This window comes from Eschrichtius robustus, chromosome 2 (genome assembly GCF_028021215.1).
Source record: "Eschrichtius robustus isolate mEscRob2 chromosome 2, mEscRob2.pri, whole genome shotgun sequence".
NCBI classification, from domain to species: Eukaryota; Metazoa; Chordata; class Mammalia; order Artiodactyla; family Eschrichtiidae; genus Eschrichtius; species Eschrichtius robustus.
In genome coordinates, this window is record NC_090825.1 from 166,513,126 (window position 1) to 166,534,360 (window position 21,235).

Sequence of the window (21,235 nt, forward strand, 5' to 3'; positions counted from 1 at the left end):
TTGAACCGCTGCGGTTCCAGACAGGCGAAGAGGAAGGGAAGGGCCAGGCCGGCCCCAGCCCCGCCTCCATCCCGAGGGGCCACGGCCGGGGGGAGGGGGGGACACGCCAACCCTTCCCACTTCCTGTCCAGCCGGTCGTCCCCTCCCCCAACTTCCTCTCCCGCGGACCTCCCGGGCCCCGGGCCGGCGCGGAGGAGGGGCCCGCGCTGCGCACTAATGGGGCCGCGGCAGGCCAGCTTCAGTCGGACGTCGAGATGGGGACTGCGCAATGCCCCGGGGGCCACCGGTGAACGTGGGCGTCAAGGACACCCTCATCGTAATACCCGTTCCCTTCACCGCTCTCCAAAAACTACTCCAGGCCAGGCACAGAGAGGGTGTGACTCACCCAAACCACACAGTGTATTGGTGACAGCTGTGATTCCCACGGACTCTCCCACCACCACCCCAGGCGCCCCCATTTATCTTCTAATACTCTGTTGCTCCCCAGGATTCTGTGTGCCCTGGGCGTGTCCATGGCCCTCTCTGAGCTCCGGTTCCTTGAGTCGATGTGAGTCTTCATCCTCCCCACAAACATTTATTGAGTGCCTCCTGTGTGCCGGGCTCTGTGGACCCAGTCGGGACACGTTGCTACTGCTTGTGGAGCAGAGGGTCTAATGGGAAAGGCGGACAGTCAAAAGCTGGCGAACAGTAGGATAATTTCAGGGAGTGCCACGTGATGGGCAGAGGGAGGGGACCCCGGTGAAGAGGACGGGGCGACCGCAGGGGCGGAAGGCGGAGGGAGGGAGGCTGGGAGGCGGAGGCGCCCGTGGCGGGGCTAGCTGCGGAGGGGGAGGCGCGGCCGGCGGGAGAGACTAGCGCGGTTCTCATGGCAACAGGGACGGATCTCCAAAACACTGCCTCGGCGCCGGCGGAAATGTCGGAGAAGAGCAAGCTCTGGCCCCCATGCGGCGTCCGGGGAGCTGAGCCGCGTGCACAAGCAACCAGAACGCACGCCTTGCCAAAACATATATATATATATATATATATATATATTTATTTTTTTTTTTTAAATAAGGGGAGGGGGTGGATCCGAAAGATCTGGAAGAAGAATGTTCAGATTGTAGTCACGGCAAGTGCAAAGGCCCTGAGGTGGGCACACGGTTAAAGTGTTGGAGGCAGAGCGAGGAGGGCGGGGGGGAAAGGAGGAAACGGGTCGGGCCATTCCTGGCGGGGACGGGTTGGGCTTTGTTTTAAAAGGAATAGGGAGCCACAGGAAGGTGTGTAGCCGCGAGGGGCGGGATCTGCGTCAGGATTTTAAGAAGCTCCATGGGGCTGCCAGGTAGATCGGGATGGCGTGGAGGAGGCAGGGAGGTTGACCCGGTAAGAGGCCCAGGAGGACCTGGCAGGCCCGGGAATTGATTTAGGAGCCGGTGTGGGGGCGGGGGACGGTAAGCTAGGAGCGCTAAGGGTTAAGGCTGGGCCCCAGACCTGCGGCTCCTTTGCCGGCTCCCGGTCGCCCCGTGTGGCTGCCGGGGACTGCAGCCCTGAGCTGGGTCTCTGACTCTTGGGACCACCGACGCCCCCAAACCCCAGCCCCTTAAGGTCGGAGTCGGTGCCTGGGAGAGCCCGAAGTCGGCTCTGCTTGTAGGGCAGGGGGATTGCCTGGAGGAGGAGCCATCCCTCCCCTCACTTACTCCCTTCCAACCCTTCCATTCTTCAGACCCACCTCTCGGCCTTTGCACTGGCCGTTCCTGCCGCCTGGAGCGCTCTTTTCTCTGGCTCTTGGCCTGGCCCGTTCTGGCCTCCTTCGACCTTTGGCCGCATTATTCCTTCTTCTCCCCCACTCGCCCTTCTCTTTCTCCTCCTCTCCCTCTTTTCCCTTCTCCTCCCTCCTCCTCCACTTCTCCTTCTCCTCCATCTCTCCCTCCCCCTAACTCCTTGCCTTCCGTGGCCATCTCCTCCAGATTACTGGTTCTGCACTAGCCTTGGTTGGACTTGTCACTGTTACGATAAAATAATGCCTAAGTCATCTGTTGGCAGCCTCCGCCTCCCTCTGGATCTGCTCTCCCTGCAGACACAGCGGTAGGGGTCCATGAATATGTTGCTTGAGTCGTTGGGAAGGCTAGTTTGGATTTTCCCGATGATGGTTTTTCCTCTCCACAGGAGGTGTAAGCAGCCCGTTAATGGGGAGGGGGGACGGGGGGACGGAGGGATTCGGGGAGGGGCTAGGATCCAGGCTGGAGACCCCTGCAGCCCCTCCTCAGCCGTGCGTGGGAGGCGGCCACAGCTGGGAGCAGGGTCTGCGCCGTGAGACGTTTCCTTTCAGAAGCTGTAATTATGGGTAATTTTCTAACTGCAACACAAAAATTAAAACCCAAACAACACCGGGAGGGAAGAAGCCACAGCAGCTGGTGAGCACCGGCGCGGGCTGGGCTGCGGGTTCCAGCCTAGACCTGGTGGGAGGAGCAAGTACGGGGGGAGGGGGTTGTGAAGGGACACAGGGCGGAGGGTCATTAAGACAGGCTGGACTCTTTGGACAGCCAGCAAACCCTTGTAGTCTCGGGTTTGCGAAATGGGGGTTATACCCCAAGGCTGATCACCTGGAGGCGGAACTCCCCGCATGGAGGATCTGGACCTGGGTTTGAACCCTGGCGCTGTCGGTCCAGCTGTGTGGCCTTGAACCTCAGCCCCTAGGCTCTCAGGGTCTTGAGGAACTCAGGCGAGAGAGGGGACACAGGAGGACTGAGTGGAGGAGCCGCAGTCGAACCTACAGCTCACTCCCCCATTCATCCTCCGCGAAGCTCAGCCTGAGCCAGTACACTGCCAGGCTTCCAGCACCTTCCGTGGCTCCACAGCTCACAAATCAAGACTCCGCCCCTCCGCCCTGCACTTTCCAGAGTCAAACTAATCAGTAGGAATTGGTACGCCCAGCTCTGATCATCCCTTAAAATCCTCCCAGCAGCCTCCTGAGAGAGGCAGCATTTTTTTCTCCCCATGTTACAGAATGGGGAAACTGAGGCGCAGAGAAGCCTGAATGAATGAAGCTTGAATGAAGGGAGATACATGGGCGACCCAGAGGCAGCACCCCGCTCACTGGAGTGCCCCCAGCTCCCTGTCTGGGTCTGGGATACTCTGGGAGATTGGAGGCATTTTGTGGAAGAGCAGGGAAGGGAGAAATGGGGGAGGGAGAAACCTATAGCAGCTACAGAGAAAGTTCTGCAGATAAATCTGAGGCTCAAAGCCGGGGAGCCACTCGCCCGAGGACACACATTAGAGAGTAGAGGCACCGGGTCCCACTTTGGGGTGCCCTGGCAACGCCCCTCCCTCACCACCTCTCTCTGGAGCTCCGCCTCTCTTCCTGTGGTGGAGTTTCCATGGCAACCTAAAGTCCTAAGATCCCCGGTACAGGGGGAGGGGTCTTTTCTTCCCTTTTGGTGGAGGGGTTCCTCTGCTGAATACCAGCAGTGGGGAGTGGGTGCTCACTAAGCACCAGAAACTGGGCACTTTTGTCCATGATCCTGTTGCCTGCACCCAGCTCATTCCCACCCCAAAGCCTCTGCACAGGCTGTCCTCCCGGCCTCGGACACCCTTCCCCAGCCCTTCCCCACAGCCCGCCTCCCTTTGTCCTTCAGGCCTCAGAGAGGCCCTCCAACCATCTGGATCACATTGCCCTGTTGGGTTTTCCCGCAAATCTTATTTTTGCACGTTGATTGCCAATGTCCCCGGTAACCCATGAGTTCTGTGAGGGCAGGGAATTCGATTATTTTGTTCAGTGCTGTGTCCCTAGCACTTACAAGTCTTGGCACACAGGCGCTTAATAAATACCTGTTGCCGACCGAATGAGTTAAAAATTACCAACGTCCCCTCTGTTCTGAGGTCTGAGGCCTCCAGTGCCCTCCTTCAGGAGTCTCAGCCTGAGAGCGACACAGACCGTCTTGAACTCCCCCCATCCTCCCCGTGTTGGTCGGGATGGAGTTTGGGAGTCAGAAGTGGGAGGGACCAATTCTCTGCCTCTGCCAAAGCCACCAGAACCTGCAATCCCGAGCCTGGCCACACGAGGGCAGCAGAGACTCGCAAGTACAACTCCGGAGGGTCCCAGCGAGCCCCGCCTTAGCACGCCTTTGGAGTGGCTCTTGAGACCCCAAGTTTCAGGCTTGGAATCTGGTACACCTCTGTTGACCTTGTCCATGCCCCCAAGTAGGCTTCCAAACATATATTTACATATTTATGTACTGAATTATTTCATGGCAAAAAAGAAGAAAAATCACCCAGTTCTCCCATCCCCCCCAAAGTGTTCTCATTTTGAGCTCTTACCTGCACATCTTTTTTTCCTTTTTTGTCTGTTTTCTTTTTTTTTTTCCCTCGAGAGGTTTTCTTTGACGAACCCTCTTCAAAACTGCAAACCGCCCTGTTTTTCTCTCCAAATCCCCCAAGTTCTTTTTAACTTTTCCTCTCCCCAGCCCTATTATTTCCTAACCTCCTTTAAATTTGCTAATTTACGGTTCATCGGATCTCCCCCAACCTCCCACCCCTCCCCCAATTCACCTTTCTAAGGGTGAGAGTTTTGCTGCATCTGGTAGGTGCTCAGTAAATATTTCTGGAAGGAAGGAAATCTTACCAAAAGTAAAAAATAAATTAAATAAAACCTAGCAAATAAGCTAAATAACCTTCTTAGCCCCCCCCCCCGCCCAGGCAGCCACTACCATGAAGTCAAGTCTAAACCTGCGCATCCAGGAGCGGCAGATTGTCATCGTGTGCCGTGCAATGGCTCTGCACATGCTTCTACGTAGATGCAGACAAATGAATCTTGTCTGAGCACAGTGTAGCCTAATGGTTAACCACATGGTTTGAGGGCTCACCCTCGGTTACTGTAGAGCCTTGGGCAAGCTACTCAAACACACTGTGGCTCAGTTTCCCCGTCTGTGAAATGGGGGGTAATGACAGTTCCTAGCTCAAGAAGCTATAGTGAAGATGACATCGCTGAATGCTACTTAAATAGCCAGTGCTTGGCTGCTGCTATTTATAATTACTTAAAATGTTTAAAAAATCTGACGGCTTATAATGTTTCTTTATATTCCTCCACCTATCTTAATTTGGGGCCCCCTGGAAGTAGACCGGAGATCGGAATTCAAGACAGTAATTATTTGGGAGGAAGCCCTGGTCCGGGTGAGAAGAGAGACGGGGACCTGCAGGGGGCGCCAACGAGCAGGCTCCACAAGGCTGGGTTCCCAGTGGGCCCTCAAGAAGCCCGCCAAGAGCAATTGCCTCAGAGACGTCCTACCCGAGGGAGGAGGGAGGAGGAAGCCGAAGCGTTTCTCATCAACTCTCCTTCCGTCTGTGGTCAGGGCTGCTCCCAGGAGAGCCGTGTGGGCCAACAACGTGGCCTCCTGTGACCAGAGCAGCCTCAGCAAAGAAATGCCGGTCTCGCAGGTGGAGGGTGCTTGCCGACCGCAGCTGCCCTGGTGCCACATTGTGTTTGCCCACCCCTCTCCTAAAGGCATTCTTTGGCTTCTAAAATTTTACTATAACCAACGAAGCCATGTGACCTCAAATAAGGTCTTTCCATTACATTAAAAATCAAGCTTTACCTTCTGAATTCGATTTTTGTGCATGATGGACCATTTACACCTTCCCCACCCTTGGGACACTCAGCTGGTGTATTAGTCACACACGGCCTGGTACCAGGCACATGCTAACGTTCACATCCGTCTCCCAGCCCTTCACGGCCACCTTGCACGGTGGTTTTTACTGTCCTCGTTTTACAAAGGAGGAAGCAGAGGGATGTCCCTGGTGATCCAGTGGTTAAGACTTCGCCTTCCAATGCAGGGGGTGAGGGTTTGATCCCTGGCGGGAGAGCTAAGATCCCACATGCCTCTCAGCCAAAAAACCAAAACATAAAACAGAAGCAATATTGTAACAAATTCAATAAAGACTTTAAAAATTGTCCACATCAACAAAAAAAAAACTTAAAAAAAAAAATTGGGGCCTCCCTGGTGGCGCAGTGGTTAAGAATCCACCTGCCAATGCAGGGGACATGGGTTTGAGCCCTGGTCCAGGAAGATCCCACATGCTGCAGAGCAACTAAGCCCGTGAGCCACAACTACTGAGCCTGCGCTCTAGAGTCCGCGAGCCACAACTATGGAGCCTGCGGGCCACAATTACTGAAGCCCGGGCACCTAGAGCCCATGCTCGGCAACAAGAGAAGCCACCACAATGAGAAGCCCACGCACCACAAGGAAGAGTAGCCTCCACTCGCCACAACTAGAGAAAACCCGCCAATCGCAGCCAAAAATAAATACATACATAAATAAATAAATTTATTTTAAAAATTACAAAGGAAGACGTGGAGGAACAGAGAGTTTAAGGTACTGGCCCCAGGTCACACAGCAATGATGTGGCTCAGTGCACTGTTTGCTGAATTAACGCATGGAGGTCTGCAGTTGCTGGAGTCTGCTCACATTCCAGGTTTGCCCCTAAGTTGGCTTGGCCACCTTAGCCCAGCCCTTGGGCATCATAACTGCCTGTGGTCCTGACCAGCCAGCTCCAGAGCTCCTCAGACGCCTCAAGGTTCCCAGGCCTTGTAAAGGGCTTCTACTGTGGCTTGGGCTGCCTAGCAACCTGCCCTCCACCAGGGCCAGGGGATGCGGGTGTCGGTAGTTCAAAGGTTGTCACAGGGAGAATGGAGACGGCAGGAAGGGGCTGAGGCCGGAGATTTAGAGACCTCGCCCTGGGGAAGCTCGGAGGTGGAGAGGGGTTGATTCCAGATAAGTGTGAGAGCCTCGGGACAGGACTGGAGGTGGATGTGGGGAGGGGAAGCCCTTGGCCCCTCTCCAGCTCCCCAGACTAGGGGCTCCTGGGGACACACCGAGGCCTCACCCAGCACAGAGTGCGTACAGGGGATCAGAGGGTGTTGGGCAAATGTGGCAAAATTGTGGGACCACAAGTTGGTGGCCCTGAGGCTGGGTTACCCCAGGGTACTCCCTGCATCTCTGTCTTTGTCTTTGGGAGTGGTCTCTGAATTTCTTCTAGGTATCGCTGGGGTCTTGGGGATGTCTGAGTTTTTCTGGCTTTCTCTGGGGTTTCTGAAGATCTCTAGGTGTCTCTGAGGCTCTACAGAGGTCTCTGTGCTGACAGGTTGGCCCTGCCTGGGACTCATATGGGCAGCAGGGGGAGTATGAAGATGAGCCCTCTGGAAGCTTCTGGTTCCTCTCAGCCAGGTTGAGGGCCAGTGTAGCCCCTCTTCCCACAGCCTAGCCATGGCCTGCCGGGGCTGCAGCAGGAAGGCCCAGGCCCCAGGCTCCCCCAGACCCACCTCCAGAACCCACTGTCTCAGGCCCCAAGCCAGCCTGTCCCACGCCCACACAGCCCACCCCAAGCCTGAGTGTCTGGCCCTTTAGTTCCTCATTTCCTTCACTTCATTTCCTCATTTCCTCCTATTCTAAGAGGCCTCAGTGTTGGAATCCACCCACACCCAGGCCCGCCAGCTGGCGCCCCTCTGTCCCTCTCATCCTAAAAGCCTGACTTCTTGTGTGTGCTTGTTGGCTGATTTCAATGTTTGGATTGAACGTGTTGACTGTGATTTGTATTCACATGATATGATAGGATTCTAAAGGAAAAAAGATAAAAACATACATGGGGAGCTTCTCCCTCCCATCCATCTGCCACTAAGAGGTAACCCCAGGGTATTTGTTTTTCCTGTTTCATCAAAAGTGTCTATAAGGGGGCTTCCCTGGTGGCGCAGTGGTTAAGAATCCACCTGCCAACGCAGGGGACACGGGTTCGAGCCCTGGTCCGGGAAGATCCCACATACCATGGAACAAGTAAGTCTGTGTGCCACAACTACTGAAGCCCGTGCACCTAGAGCCAGTGCTCTGCAACAAGAGAAGTCCGCGCACCGCAACGAGAAGTAGCCCCTGCTCACCGCAACTTGAGAAAGCCAGTACGCAGCAACGAAGACCCAACGCAGTCAAAAATAAATAAATTTTTAAAAAAAGTTTCTGTAGGAAGCTGCTTTTTTTTCCCCTCCAGTTAACATATTCATTTGAAGACATCTGCTCTCACCCAGGCCCACTCTCGCCCCAGGGCCTTTACACAGGCTGTTCTACTCCCTGCATGCCCTTCCCACACCTCCTTACTCAATAAGCCCGCTTATCCTTTGCAATAAACCCTCCTTTGATCATCCCATTAAAAAGTTGCCACCCTCCCTGCTTGCTTCCCAACTTTACTTTCTCTGCCACCTGTTACATATTTTTAAATTAATTAATTAATTAATTTTTGGCGGCGTTGGGTCTTCGTTGCTGCGCGCGGGCTTTCTCTAGTTGCGGCGAGAGGGGCTACTCTTCATTGCGGTGCACAGGCTTCTCATTGCGGTGGCTTCTCTTGTTGCAGAGCAGGGGCTCTAGGTGCACAGGCTTCAGTAGCTGTGGCATGCGGGCTCAGTAGTTGCGGCTCGCGGGCTCTCGAGTGCAGGCTCAGTAGTTGTGACGCATGGGCTTAGTTGCTCCGCGGCATGTGGGATCTTCCCAGACCAGGGATCGAACCTGTGTACCCTGCATTGGCAGGCGGATTCTTAACCACTGCGCCACCAGGGAAGTCCCATATTTTCTTGATAGATTCCGCATGTTGCCAGCCTCCCCGACTGCTACAAGAACTCCACGGGGATTGGGAGTTTGTCTGTTTTGTTCATGGCTGTATCTGCAGCTCCTAGACCAGTGCCTGTCACACAGTAGGAGCTTAATAATGGTTTGTGGAGGAAATGAATGAGTCTTTCCTTATTGTTTCATAGAGGTCTATAATTTCTTTTTCATGACTCTGTAGCACCTCCCAGGATAGGTGAACTGTTATCGATCTAACCAATCCCTTAGGTGGTTTCCAATTTTTGTTTTCATAAAACAAACAATGCTGCAATGAATCATCCTGTAGCTCTGTCATCCTTTTGCCTTAAAAAAATTTTTTTTTATTGAAGTATAGTTGATTTACAATATCTTGTAAGTTTCAGGTGCCTTTTTTCTTTTTAATTGTGCAAAGTACACTTAACACAAAATTTACCACTTTAGCCATTTTAAAGTGAACAATTCAGTGATTTTTAGTACATTCACAGTGTGTGCAACCATCATCCCTATCTAGTTCCAGAACATTTTTATTACCCCAAAAGGAAACCCTGTCCCATTAGCAGTCACTCTCCATATCCCCCTCCCCAGCCCCTGACAATCACTAATTTACTATCTGTCTCTGTGGATTTGCCTGTTCTGGACGCTTTATATTAATGAAATGATACACTATGTAGTCTTTTGTGTCTGGCTTTGTTCACTCAGCATAATGTTTTGTTTTTTGGTTTTTTTTAATTAATTAATTAATTAATTAATTTTTGGGTGTGTTGGGTCTTCGTTTCTGTGACAGGGCTTTCTCTAGTTGCGGCAAGCGGGGGCCACTCTTCATCGTGGTGCGCGGGCCTCCCACTGTCGCGGCCTCTTGTTGCGGAGCACAGGCTCCAGACGCGCAGGCTCAGTAGCTGTGGCTCACGGGCCCATTTGCTCCGCGGCATGTGGGATCCTCCCAGACCAGGGCTCGAACCCGTGTCCCCTGCACCGGCAGGCAGACTTTCAACCACCGCGCCACCAGGGAAGCCCCAGCATAATGTTTTTGAGGTTCATCCACATGTAGTGTGTATCAGAGCTTCATTCCTTTTTATGGCCAAATGATATTCACTGTATGGATGGACCACATTTAGTTTATCCACTCATCAGTTCCTGCCCCTGTCATTTTGTAAACATGAAAATATTCAGGAGTCCCAGGATTGGGATGCTGGATCAGTGGGCATGTGCATTCATAATTCCCATGACAGGATGCCTTCCATCGGGCTGCACTACAGATGCTCCCCCAGCAATGTGTGGGGTTGCCTGTTTCCCCACAGCCTGGCCAGCACAGGGTGTCATCACACTTTGGAATTTTTGCCCAGCTGATAGATGGAATCAAACAGTATCTCAGAGTTGCTGTGATCTGCTGTTTTTTACTAGGAGTGAGTATCTTTGGGTTGTTGAAGAACAAATTGCAGCCCTTCCCCAAAGTCTCAGTTCAAGACCTTTGACCATTTGTCTGAGTTTGGAGATGGAAAAGGGGCAGAGTCTGAGGAGAGGGGAAAGCGTGGGGGAGTAGACTCCAGCCTCCCAGAGTCCAGGAAAGACTCTTGACATTTATCCCATTTTACAGATGTGGAAACTGAAGTACAGAACAGTTAAGGTCAAGCAGTGAGCCAGGGGCTGGAAAGGATTTGAACCTGATCTGCCTGAAGCCCGGACCCCACTGAGGCTGAGACTCTCTGCCAGCCTACCTGTACCCATTCCCTCCTCAATCTCTCTTGTGTCACTATCCCTCAGGTCTGACTCAGCTCCCCCTCTCCCTCTGGGACTCTGGGCTCCTCAAAAGGTTTCCCACCTCCAGACCCCAGACTCACTCCAGAAGAATCTTTTGACACAGTGCCCCTCCCCTGCTCACACACCTGCATGGCCCTGGGAATAAAGCCCCACTCCTCTGCCTGGCTTTGGAGGCCTGTGCTGCCTCCCCACCCTGCCCATGTCACCAGTTCCTCCATTTAGTCTGTCCCCTCCAGCCACTCCACTCCTAACTACGCTGTCCCAGCCGGCCATGCTTTCTCAAGCTGCAGGACCTTTACTCCTGCTGTGCCTTCTGCCTGGAATCTGCAATGGATTCGTTTCTGCCTGCCACTGCAACTCATCCTCCAAGCCCCAGACTCAACATCCCCTCCCCCAGGGAGCCCTCCTCACATCCCCCTGCAGCATAGAGGCATGGTTTGTACGTGAGGAGAGCTCTGAGCTTGTGGGAGAGGCTAGGAGCTTGGAAAGTCAAAGGCAGTTTGCCAAGGAATCCTTGGCAAACTCCTACTCATGTGTTGAAGCCCCAATTCTAATGTCTCCTCTCCAGGAAAGCTTCCGGTACCCTGTCCCTCACTCTGGCCTTGACCTGACTCCATCAGACTCGGGGTGCCTGTGTCCTGTTCTTTTTCCGAGACCGGTTGCTCCTGAAGAAACTGGACAGGGCTGAAGTCTCTTGGGGGCTCAGCATGGATGATGTTTGTTGAACAAATAAATGAATGCATGGGTTGGGAGTCAACTGAGCTGAGACCAGGAAGTGAGTTGATGAGGTAGCAGTTAGTTGGGGTGTTATTGGGGGACATGTAGTCATTGGGTTCCAGCAAGAAGGAAGCAGGCTGCCCCTGCCCTTCCCCTAAGAATCCTGGTCCTTGAGGCATTTCGGCGGTGGCGTGGGGGGGGGAGGGGGGGGCGGATCTCTGTGTCTTCTTCATTCTTCCCCTCTGCACTTCAGCGGACACCAGTTCCTCTTCCCCTGAGTCGCGGGCTACAGAGCCTGAGGAGCGCCAGGCACCACAGTGGATCCGGATCCGCGGAGGGTCAGACCCTCTGACCCCCGCGTCCAGGTGAGCCAGGACGCAGCCCCTCCGCGCCGGAGACTTCTAGCACGACCGAGGCCAAGGCGTGGCAGGGGGACCAGAAAGGTAGGACGGAGACACTAGAACTTGGGTCTGTGCAAACCAGAGCTGGTGGGACCCCGTCAGCAGCCCCCCCACCCCCACCCCCACCCCCACCGCCAGCCCAAGACCCAACAGCCTGCAGTTCGGAAAAGAAAGGCAGAGGGGCGGGGTCGTTTCCGGGGCAACGGCTCATTTGCATATAGTCCCGACTTGGCCAAAGAGGGCTCCCGAAATGTTCGGGGAAATTGGGCAACTTAGCCCGAAGGGGCTGATCTGAGAGAAGGGGAAGGGGCTGTCTGGGTCAGGTCTCCTCCTCGCCTTCCAAGCCCCTGAGGCATCCGGGTTAGGTACCCATTCCCCGGAAGGGGAGACTGAGGCAGGGGGCCAGAGCCAATCAAAGAGGAGCCACCAGCGGAAGGGCTAAGTTTTAACACTTCAGAAGTGGCCTGAGCTGCTCTCAGCTGTTAAGAAAATATATAACAAACATAGGTGGCGAGGGGGAGGGTGACCCCAGACTGAGGTTGGGGCTTGGATTCTGGTGTCTCTGCCTAGGTTGCCTGCATGGGGGGCGCCCTGGTATGGGTGCTGTTGTTGCCGCTGCTGCTGCTGCTGCATCCAGGCAGCCAGGAATTGTCGTGCCCCGTGTCCTCGGGGGATGTGGACTGGACCAGGGAGTTCACGGACACATGCCTGAACTTCAGTGGCCAAAGCCTGAGCCTGCTGCCTCAGAACCAGTCTCTGCAGGCCAGCAGTGTGCTTCTTCTCGACCTGTCTGGGAATGGCCTTCAAGAGCTCCCACCGCTTTTTTTTGCTCACCTGGGAAAGCTGCAGGTCCTGGATGTGACCAACAACCCCCTGGACCCCGTGGGTAGGGCACTGGCCGAACGCTGTGACCTTGACCTGAGGGCTGACTGCAGCTGTGTCCTATTACCCTGGCACAAGGTCCGGCGGGACAACTGCTCTGGCTCACTGCCTCTGCGGTGCCTGGATGTGTCCACCAGTGCCTGGCACAACGTCTCTGCCTTCTTGGAAGTGGGCTGTGCCCCTCGCCTGACCATGACAACCATAGGAGCGCTGGTGGCCAGTGGAAGCCTGTTGCTCGTGCTTGCCATTGCTGGCCCAGCGCTGGCGTGGAGACTCTGTAGACATCGGGTAGGCAGTAGCCGGGGCATGAGCAAAACGTGGGCTGCTCAGAATAGTCCCAGGTCTGGCTCGGGCCAGCAGCCACGGTACAGTAGCCGGGGCCTCAGCCCTAAGCTCCCAGCAGCCACCCGGCCCGGATCTTCCACTTCTGACTATGAGAACATGTTTGTGGGCCAACCAGCTGCCAGGCACCAGTGGGCTGAACACAGGTGAGTGACCCACACACATCTGCCTGCAAGACTCTGGAGCCAGATGGCCAGGGTTCAATTCCCAGCTCTGCCTCTTACAGGCTGTGTGATCTTGGGCAAGTAGTTTCCACCTCTCTGGGTCACCGTTTCTTCACCGATAAAATGGGGACGGTAACAGCCCTCCGCCTCATGGAGTTGGGATAAGAATTGAGTTCTTGTGTATGAGACAAGCGTCCCTCTCACGACCTGCAAACCCAGCTTCTGGCTGCCAAGGATTGGGAGAGAGGAGGCAGGTGTTCAAGGCAGAGTCGGGGCTCTGCCGTAGCGGTCAGCGGCCTGGGCTCAGATGTCGTGTGACCCAGGGCTGTCTCTGAACTTCTGTTTCAGTCTCCGTAAAATGGGACAGCACTCCGGTCTCCTTCTGACACATAGGAGATGCTAAGAAAGCCATCTGTGTCTCTCTCTACCCCACAAAGCCCTGCCTCCAAAGTTGCCTGGGCTTAGATAGATGGGTTCAACTTTTCCAGGTTGGATGAGGGAGTGGAGGGGATTTCAGGGGGGCAGGCACAAGGAAGGGCAAAAGCCTGGAGGTGGGAGAGAACAGAGAATCTGCTGTGGATGTGTTTTGAGAAGGCAAGACATCAGGGCTGAAGTTGGAGGGGGCTGGGAGGATCCAAGCAGGAAGGGAAGAGGGTCATGGCTGGGTTTTGGGGCAGCAGAGTCCAAAAGGTGGGGAGGCCTGTGGGAGGCTGTTGGTGAGAAATAAGAGAATATGCAAAGCAGATGCAAATATGGCTCAAAAGCAGAAGCGGGCTGAGGTAAGGAGTTGAAGGCACCACACTCCCTAAGGCAGCTTGTGTTCTGATGCTTGCCTCTGCCTCGCTGTCACCAAGACCCCAGGACCAGTCTCCTCTAAAAACAGTTTAGAATTGGATATGTCAATCCCAACCTACATTTTACAGTTGCAGAAATGGAGGTTCTGGAAATTCCCTGGTGGTCCAGTGGTTAGGACGCTGTGCTTTCACTGGTGAGGGCGCGGGTTCAATCCCTGGTCGGGGAACTAAGGTCCCACGAGTCGTGCGGTGTGGCTGAAAAAAGAAAAAGAAAGAAAGAAAGAAAGAAATGGAGGTTCTGGAAGGCAGGGGAATGACATGCCCAAGGTCAGAAGCAGAAGCAAGAAACAAACCCTGACTTCCATCCCCATACAACCATTTATGTATTTGGAGTAATTTATACTAAAGTACAAATGACTGATAGACACCACTTACCCAAAGTGGCCTTTTTTACAAGAGGAGCGGGGGTGGGGGTGTTAGGATGTTCTGGAGGCAGGAAAGTTCTTCTCTGGGTGTCTTGCCCACCATAGCAAGACATTCCTAAGGAGCTACCTCCTCCCTGATCCATTTTGTGGATGGGGAAACTGAGGCTCAGAGATTTATTTTTGTATCAAGACCACAAATTCAGTTGCTTCTGGGGACCTGGTGAAAACATTTCCCACCTGAAGGGGCACTGGTTCAGCTCCAGCCACTTGTGTTCATGCGGCTGGTGTGACTAGAGCTTCCAGTTTTTTAAGAGGAAAACAAAATCTAGAATTTAATGTAAAAAATGGGCAACCATCTCAACTTTAAGGAAGGAAAAAACCCTACAATGACTCAAGGTCCTTGGACCACAGTGTTACAATGCTGAATCCACAGAATCTTCCCTGAATCACTGCACCTTACTTGCTTTCCTCACAGAAAGTTGGGCCAGGCTGGGAGAACACTGCCCCATGACTCACTTTTCTCATATGTAAATATTAGGAGTGGACTCAGTTGCCCTGAACTACTTTGCCTCTCAAAGCTGATGTGCCTGCTCCCTGAATCCTACCTGCCCTCCCATCTGTCTGTGCCCACAGGCCTCACCCTTCAGAGGACAGCGACTTCTACATGAACTATAAGAGCCTCCACCATGATTCCCAGCCTGTCTACTGCAACTTGCAGTCGCTGGGCCAGGCCCCACTGGATGAAGAGGAGTATGTGATCCCTGGACGCTGAGCCTTCAACATCTCAAACTCCAGCCTACCCCCTTCCAGGTGACTTTGGGCACCCTGGATCTTCCCTGGCCTCAGTCTTCCCATCTGAGGAATGGGACCAGGGAAGGATCATCCTTGAGGCCCCAAGGAGGCTCTGCAGCCCCCTCTCTAGACCACTCTGCTCCTCAGGCCACTCGGCTGCTAGAAGTGGAGAAGGAGAGACCCCAACACAGGGATGGGAGGGTCAACGTGTGAACTCTGTCGTCACCCTCCTGTTGGCGTGCAAGTATTGCCCAGTAAATTCTGCGGGACAGATGAGGCTGCTGGGCTCCCAAGACAAGAGCTCTGGGACTCCCAAATTGCTCCCAACCCCCAGTCTCTCCCCTCTGTCACTCTCAGGCCCCCTTCTCAGGTGCCTGGTATCCAGACTTGGCCCCCCAGGGCAGCCCACACTAGCCTCAAAGGGATCCTTATAACTCATGAATGGGACTGCGCCCCTCCCCTGCTCACGCACACTCTATGGCTCCCCACTGCCCCCAGATTCTCAGCCTGGTGGTTGAGACCTGCGTGACCCAGCCCTGCCCAACCCACTGCCCTCTCCCATTCCTCTGCCTTTCTGGTCTGGGCCTCCTCCCCATCAAGCTCACCTCCCTCCTGAAGCTTTCATTTTCTCATGCCATTTACCCATGCCTTTCCTTTTGCCATCCCCTTCCACGTTTTCTCACTCTTAAGCATCTGAATACAGATGCAGAACTCTGGTCTGGGCATCAGGAGGCATGGGTCCACTTCCTGACTCTGCCATTAACCCTCTGGGCTTCAGTTCCCCCATCTGTAAAACAAGGTGATTAAAATTGGCCTCTAAGGCTGTTTTAGCTCTAATATCCTGAGATACCTTAACTCATCCTTCAAGGCCCAGGTGCAATGCCAATGCCACTCCGAGAACCCTTCCCTGGTTCCTCCTCAGGCAGAGTTCATCACTCCCAGAGCTCAGTGTATTTCAAGAGTTTGTTCAAGCTCATGCCTCAGCTGGGTTTCCTGTCAGCTGCTCCCAGCCCGACTCCTGCCAAGCCCCCAAACTAGGGGAGACAGAGCTGGACACAGACACCCCCACTCCTGGGAGGTCAAGCCTGGGCCAGAAGGAGAGATGGAACGACGGTCCCCAGAGGGAGATGAATGAAGGAGTTTAAAAAGGGCTGTATGTAAGAGGGGAATCTGAAGTGGGTTTTGAAGGATGCATAGGTGTTCGAGAAGTAGAAAGGACAAGGCACACTGGGCAGGGGGACCAGCCTGGAGGTGTGAAAAGGCACACGGGCAGCAGTGTCCGGCAAAGGCAACAGTTGATGTTTGGGGAGAGACTCAGTATGGCAGCTGCTACCTTTGGGTGATCCTGACACTGAGTTTAATTTTGAGGCTCCCTTGGCTTCCCCAACACCTGGGAGTCACCCAGGGTGGGAGAGGCAACCTATGAGGGTCTTCAGCTTCCTTGCATCCCTGCATCCCTGCCCTAGACACTACTCGAGCCCCCACTCCTGCTGCCAAAAATCTGTCTTCCTCTGCTCACTAATGCATTGCCTGGGTTGACCTCTTTGCACGATTCTTACTACAATCAGCCACTTATGATCTATCTTATACTCATTTGTCCCTGCACTCAACTGAGCTTGAATGGAGTGGTTTTTGCCTGCGTTGTTCCTTCGTGTCCTCAGTGCCCAGCCATGGCCTGGCACAAAGTGGGTACTCACTGAATACATTCAGGGGCACCTGCAGTCATTCAGATCTGCCTCTGGATGGTGGGGTTCACAGGGGACACATCTCACTCACTGCTGAAGCTGGGTGCTCTGTCCTCCAGACTCCCATGACAGTTCCTCAGGGTGAACAGGCAAGTGGGTGTGGGGAAGGGGCTGGGCTTAGTACATCTCAGCAATTCCAAGATTCTAAGTAGGAAAAGATATAACCTGGGAGACGTGGTGTGCATGAAAACGTTCTTCACAACTTACTTCTCCCTGCTCTTTTTTTTTTTAATTAGTTAATTTCTTTTTGGCTGCGTTGCTGTGCACGGGCTTTTCTCTAGTTGTGGCGAGCGGGGGCTACTCTTCGTTGCGGTGCTCAGGCTTCTCATTGCGGTGGATTCCTTTGTTGCAGAGCATGGGCTCTAGGCATGCGGGCTTCAGTAGTTGTGGCCCGCGGGCTCAGTAGTTGTGGCGCATGGGCTTAGTTGCTCCATGGCACGTGGGATCTTCCCAGACCAGGGCTCGAACCCACGTCCCCTGCTTTGGCAGGTGGATTCTTAACCACTGTGCCACCAGGAAGTCCCTCTCCCTGCTCTTTTTATATGAAAGGATAGAGGCATCATTAAAACGAAGGGAGGTGCCACAAACAGGAGAGGTAATGGGACTCTTCCAGGTCGGGGGCAGATTCACACACAATGCACTTGACTCTGGGCTGCCTGTGTTTGGAAAGGTGACCCCCATGGAGGGAGAGAGAGCAGGATAGTGATAGAGACAGGGCCAGATAATTACAGAAACAGGAGTACTGAGAGATCAGAAGAGATGGAGGGAGACTGAGACCCAAAAGGGTCTCAGAAACCAAAGCAGAGGAATAGGGAGGTAGAGAAGCACAGAAACAGAGAGAGGGATGTCTCCGGCTGCACTTGAGGACCATTGGCATCATGACCACCGTCCAATTTCTTGGCATCCCCAAGAACGTCCTGCCACCCATTCCCCGGACTGTTCCAATCATCTCATATCAGCTCCCCTGAGGGAACTGAGGCCAGCGGGGGTGGGCTCTTCCCAAGGTCACCAGCTCCATCCTGGACACCACAGGGGTCAGGTCAGACAGCTTCATTTTTATTACCAGAGTTTTCCATAAACAACACCCTGTCAGACCACCCCTCCCCAGCCCTCCAGTACCCAGGCAGATCACCCCAATAAATTAATAATAAATACATACATAAATACGTAGGTTAGGGCCAGGAGGGAGCAGACAGCAATGGTTAGGAATCGGGTATTTCAGGTTCCACGAGCCCATTAGACAGACAAGGACAACTGAAGTCATTTCCATTGCATTTGTGCCATAAGTGAAGGACCAGGGCCGCTCACACGCAGTGGCAGTCCTTGGCCACGAGGTCGTCGAAGGGCGTGAGTGACACGCGGCCGTCGCTGTCTTGGTGCATGAGCACCACCGGATCGTAGCTGGCTGGCACGCAGCATGGGGCAGGCGCAGCATCAGGGTTCAGGCCATGCAGGCGCGCTTGCATCTGCGCGTGCGTGTTAGCCGATCGGAAGTGGCTCGGGCACGCGCCGATGCACATGCGCACGTCCAGCTCGCGTGGCGCCAACACCCAGTCAGCCCAGCCCAGGTCCTCAAGCGACGCGCGCAGGCTCTGCAGGCGACAGCAGCGCCCCTCCCCGAGCGGGCAACCGTCCCGGGTGCGAGCATGCGCGTGGCGTCGCCCCCTGGTGGCGCTTGTCCGCCAGTGCAGCTCAAGCTGGGGCTGTGCAGAAGACAACGCCTCCAGCAACTGGTCCGTTCGCCGCAACGGTCGCAGGCGTATTGCGGGAGCCCGGGAGCTTCCGAGGCTGAGCTGACGCTGTAGTGGCCGCGTCACATCCCACGAGCTCCGCGCCTTCGGGGACAGCCGGAGAAGGGCCCTATGCAGGCGGGAGGCTGCAGGGAGCCCCTCAGTTAAGTCGACCCGGGGGATGCGCAGGTGCAGGTGGCCACCTGGCCCAAGTCGCACTATGGGAGAGAGGAAAACCCGTCACTCACGGGCCTACTGTGTGCCGGGCGCGGGGTGGTGGTGGTGTGTGTGTACCCATTTTCTCCAACACCCCAAGCTGGATCCTACCTCAGGGCCTTTGCACAAGCTACTTCCTCTACCGGCCACACTCCTCCCCTGAATCTCAACATGGCTGGTTACATACCACTCCAGCCTGCCTAAAATTGGCACCGACCTATTTTATTTGGTTGTCTATTATTTGCCTCCCCCACCAGAATCTCAGCGGGGATTTCTGTCTGCTTCGTCACCACTGTGCCTGGCACATAGTAGGTGCTTAGTTAATACTTGCAAGAATGAATGTATATCTGATCTTTTAGAGAGACTGAGATTCCAATGCTGGCTCTGCCTCCTTCTGGCTGCCAAAATCATTTTTACTGAAGTTCTACTAAGTGCCCGGGGCTGGGGATACAGCAACGAGCTACTGTGTTTTCAACTCTCTGGTTTCCTCCATATCTGAGAAATGAAGGGCGTCTGGCTCCCCAGGATTCTCAGACCTCCAGGCTGGTACATATGTTGGGGATACTGGGGAGACTGAGGTTTGAGGGCTCGCAACCCAGTCTATAGGCTCAGAGAGAAAGAAGTTTTCCTGGAGTCCCACAGCACAAGTGGGATTAGGGCGGGGTAAGAGCTCTCCCTTCTGGCCTGACACCCTCCCCTCAACTCCTCCCAGTTCCTAGCGCAGCCCACATCTCCTTGCACCCCCTCCGCCCGCTGGAGGCTAGGTGGAGGGGGTGAAAATACTCCACTCCCTCCCTAAGGCACCAGTCACGTGCAACTTTAGCGGTGCCTCGGCGCGCGATTGCATCAGATTCGGAACCAGCCCAAGCAGGTTCTGCGCATCTCTGCGCACCGCTCTGTCCCCTCCCCCGCCCCTCCCTTCCGCCGGACCCCTGGATCCTTCCCACTGGAAGTCCCCCTCCAACCCTTTCCTCACATCCAAGGGCAGGGACCACGTCCCCTCGCCCGACCTTGTCTCTGGGTTCTCCAGGCTCTTTGAGTCTTCAGTAGAGTCTCTGGATTCTGTGGCCTTAGTTTCCCCATCTGCCACCTGGGGAGGTGTTGTAACATCTCAGGTTGGCTAAGCCTCGCCTGGTCCTGATGCAAACCCAGCCTTTAGTTCCCCCATCAGCCTCGAGGGGTGACTTTCTTGCCGGGTTCACGGATGGGGAAACTGAGGCTCGGCGGTAGGTCTAGGCCTCTATGTCTAAGAACCACTGGTTAAATGATGGGAGCTGCCCAGGGTGGGGTCTCCGAGATTTTACTCACGCTTTGGAGTGACTATCCGGACTTCAGGGGGAATGAGGTCCGGGTTCGAGTCTTCCCGGGTCTGGTTCGCTCGAAGCCGGGTCAGCAAATCTTCGTAGCGTTTCCGCAACTCCCGGAATCTGGAGACATCAGGACTGGAGTGCACGTTTGAGGGTCCCGGGAAAGCGGAGAGGTGCTCCTGGGCCAGAGATAGGGCGCCTCCCGACGGCAGCCAGGAGAACATCAGCAGCATCAGCAGCATCGGAGAGCGGTGTGGTGGTGTCGGTCGCTGCCCTGGCATGACTGTGTTAGTTAAGCTCTAAGCTGTGACTGACCGGACGCTGCTGGACTAGCCTTTATAGTCCCCGGACTTTGTCCGCCCCCGCCTGCCTGGTCCCGCCCACCGTGGGTGCAGAGTAAACACTCCAGGGACCACAACTGGGCGGGGTCTTCGGCTGCTTTTCAGGGGGCAGTGCTTTTTGATGGGTGGGGGGAGGGGCTCCTAGGTATGCTGGGGAACCCCCTTCAGGAGCCTCTCTGAGCCTCAGTATCTTCTTCTGTGAAGTGGGGACATCATCCCAGCTTGGTGGACTGGAGGGAAGAATAATTTTCTCAAAAAAGATTTATTACTATGCGCTAAACTCCACAGCAGGAGCTTAAGAGGTGAGGTGGCTTTCTTCCCTGATGAGATTCCCGCTCTCCCCTCTTTGCTTAGGGTCAAAGGCTGAAGATAGTGAAAAACAAAGGAAGCAGAGGAAAAAAAGGGCCAGAAAGAGCCAGATAGTGCAACCTGAGGCAAATCATTCCTCTCCATCACACCTCTATTTCTTCATCTGGAAAATAAGGAAGGATTGAGACTTTCACTGGAGAGAAGGTCAAATGAGGTGTAAAGGACAGAACCAGGCACATAGCAGGTGCTTGATAAACTGGGTGTTTTTGCAGTTACTCATCTTCAGCTGGGGAACTCCTATCCATTCCTCAAAACCCTACTCAGAAAGCCCCTCCTCCAGGAAGCCTTCTCTGACATTTCCTTTCCAGGCTCAGCAGGGTGCTTCCAACCCCATCCCTTCCTCCAGCCCAGCCCTGACCCCACAGCGCTGGGAGTGTGTGTGCTTGGCTCTGTCTGCCCCCAGACTGGGGGCTTCTTGAAGGCTTGGGCAGGGATGAAGCTACTCTGGGCCCCCATCCTTTGGCTGGGCCTGAAGAAGAGGTGGCAGAGAATTGGGGTGCTGGGGCCTGGGGCAGTGAAGGCTGGTATCAGGTCCAGCCACCAGAGGATAGAGGAGTAGAGGGTGCCCCAGGAACATCCTTTCTCCTGGGGTACGCAGCCCTTGCTCTACTGCTCAGGACTCCTGGCCCCAGGCATCCATCCCTGTGCCTACTCCCAG

General features: G+C 54.6%; 2 protein-coding genes across 3 annotated transcripts; one reads left to right on the forward strand and one right to left on the reverse strand.

Annotated features, from left to right (window-relative positions):
• The first annotated feature begins 12,049 nt into the window (after positions 1 to 12,049).
• Positions 12,050 to 14,849, forward strand: LRRC25 (leucine rich repeat containing 25). The gene is made up of 2 exons (XM_068534962.1): positions 12,050 to 12,840; positions 14,711 to 14,849. Exons 1-2 carry the CDS (start codon positions 12,050 to 12,052, stop codon positions 14,847 to 14,849), a joined length of 930 nt encoding a protein of 309 aa, XP_068391063.1.
• On the reverse strand, positions 13,815 to 20,237 carry GDF15 (growth differentiation factor 15). Of its 2 annotated transcripts, XR_011073032.1 has the most exons (3): positions 19,869 to 20,237; positions 17,774 to 18,562; positions 13,815 to 13,907 (listed from the first exon to the last, which is right to left on the reverse strand). XR_011073032.1 is itself a non-coding variant. In XM_068534725.1 (2 exons), exons 1-2 carry the CDS (start codon positions 20,146 to 20,148, stop codon positions 17,919 to 17,921), a joined length of 924 nt encoding a protein of 307 aa, XP_068390826.1. In that variant the 5' UTR covers positions 20,149 to 20,237; the 3' UTR covers positions 17,675 to 17,918. The 2 variants fall into 2 exon arrangements, 1 of the variants encoding a protein (XP_068390826.1); XM_068534725.1 differs by lacking the exon at positions 13,815 to 13,907 and having other exon boundaries at positions 17,675 to 18,562.
• Positions 20,238 to 21,235: the final 998 nt, after the last annotated feature.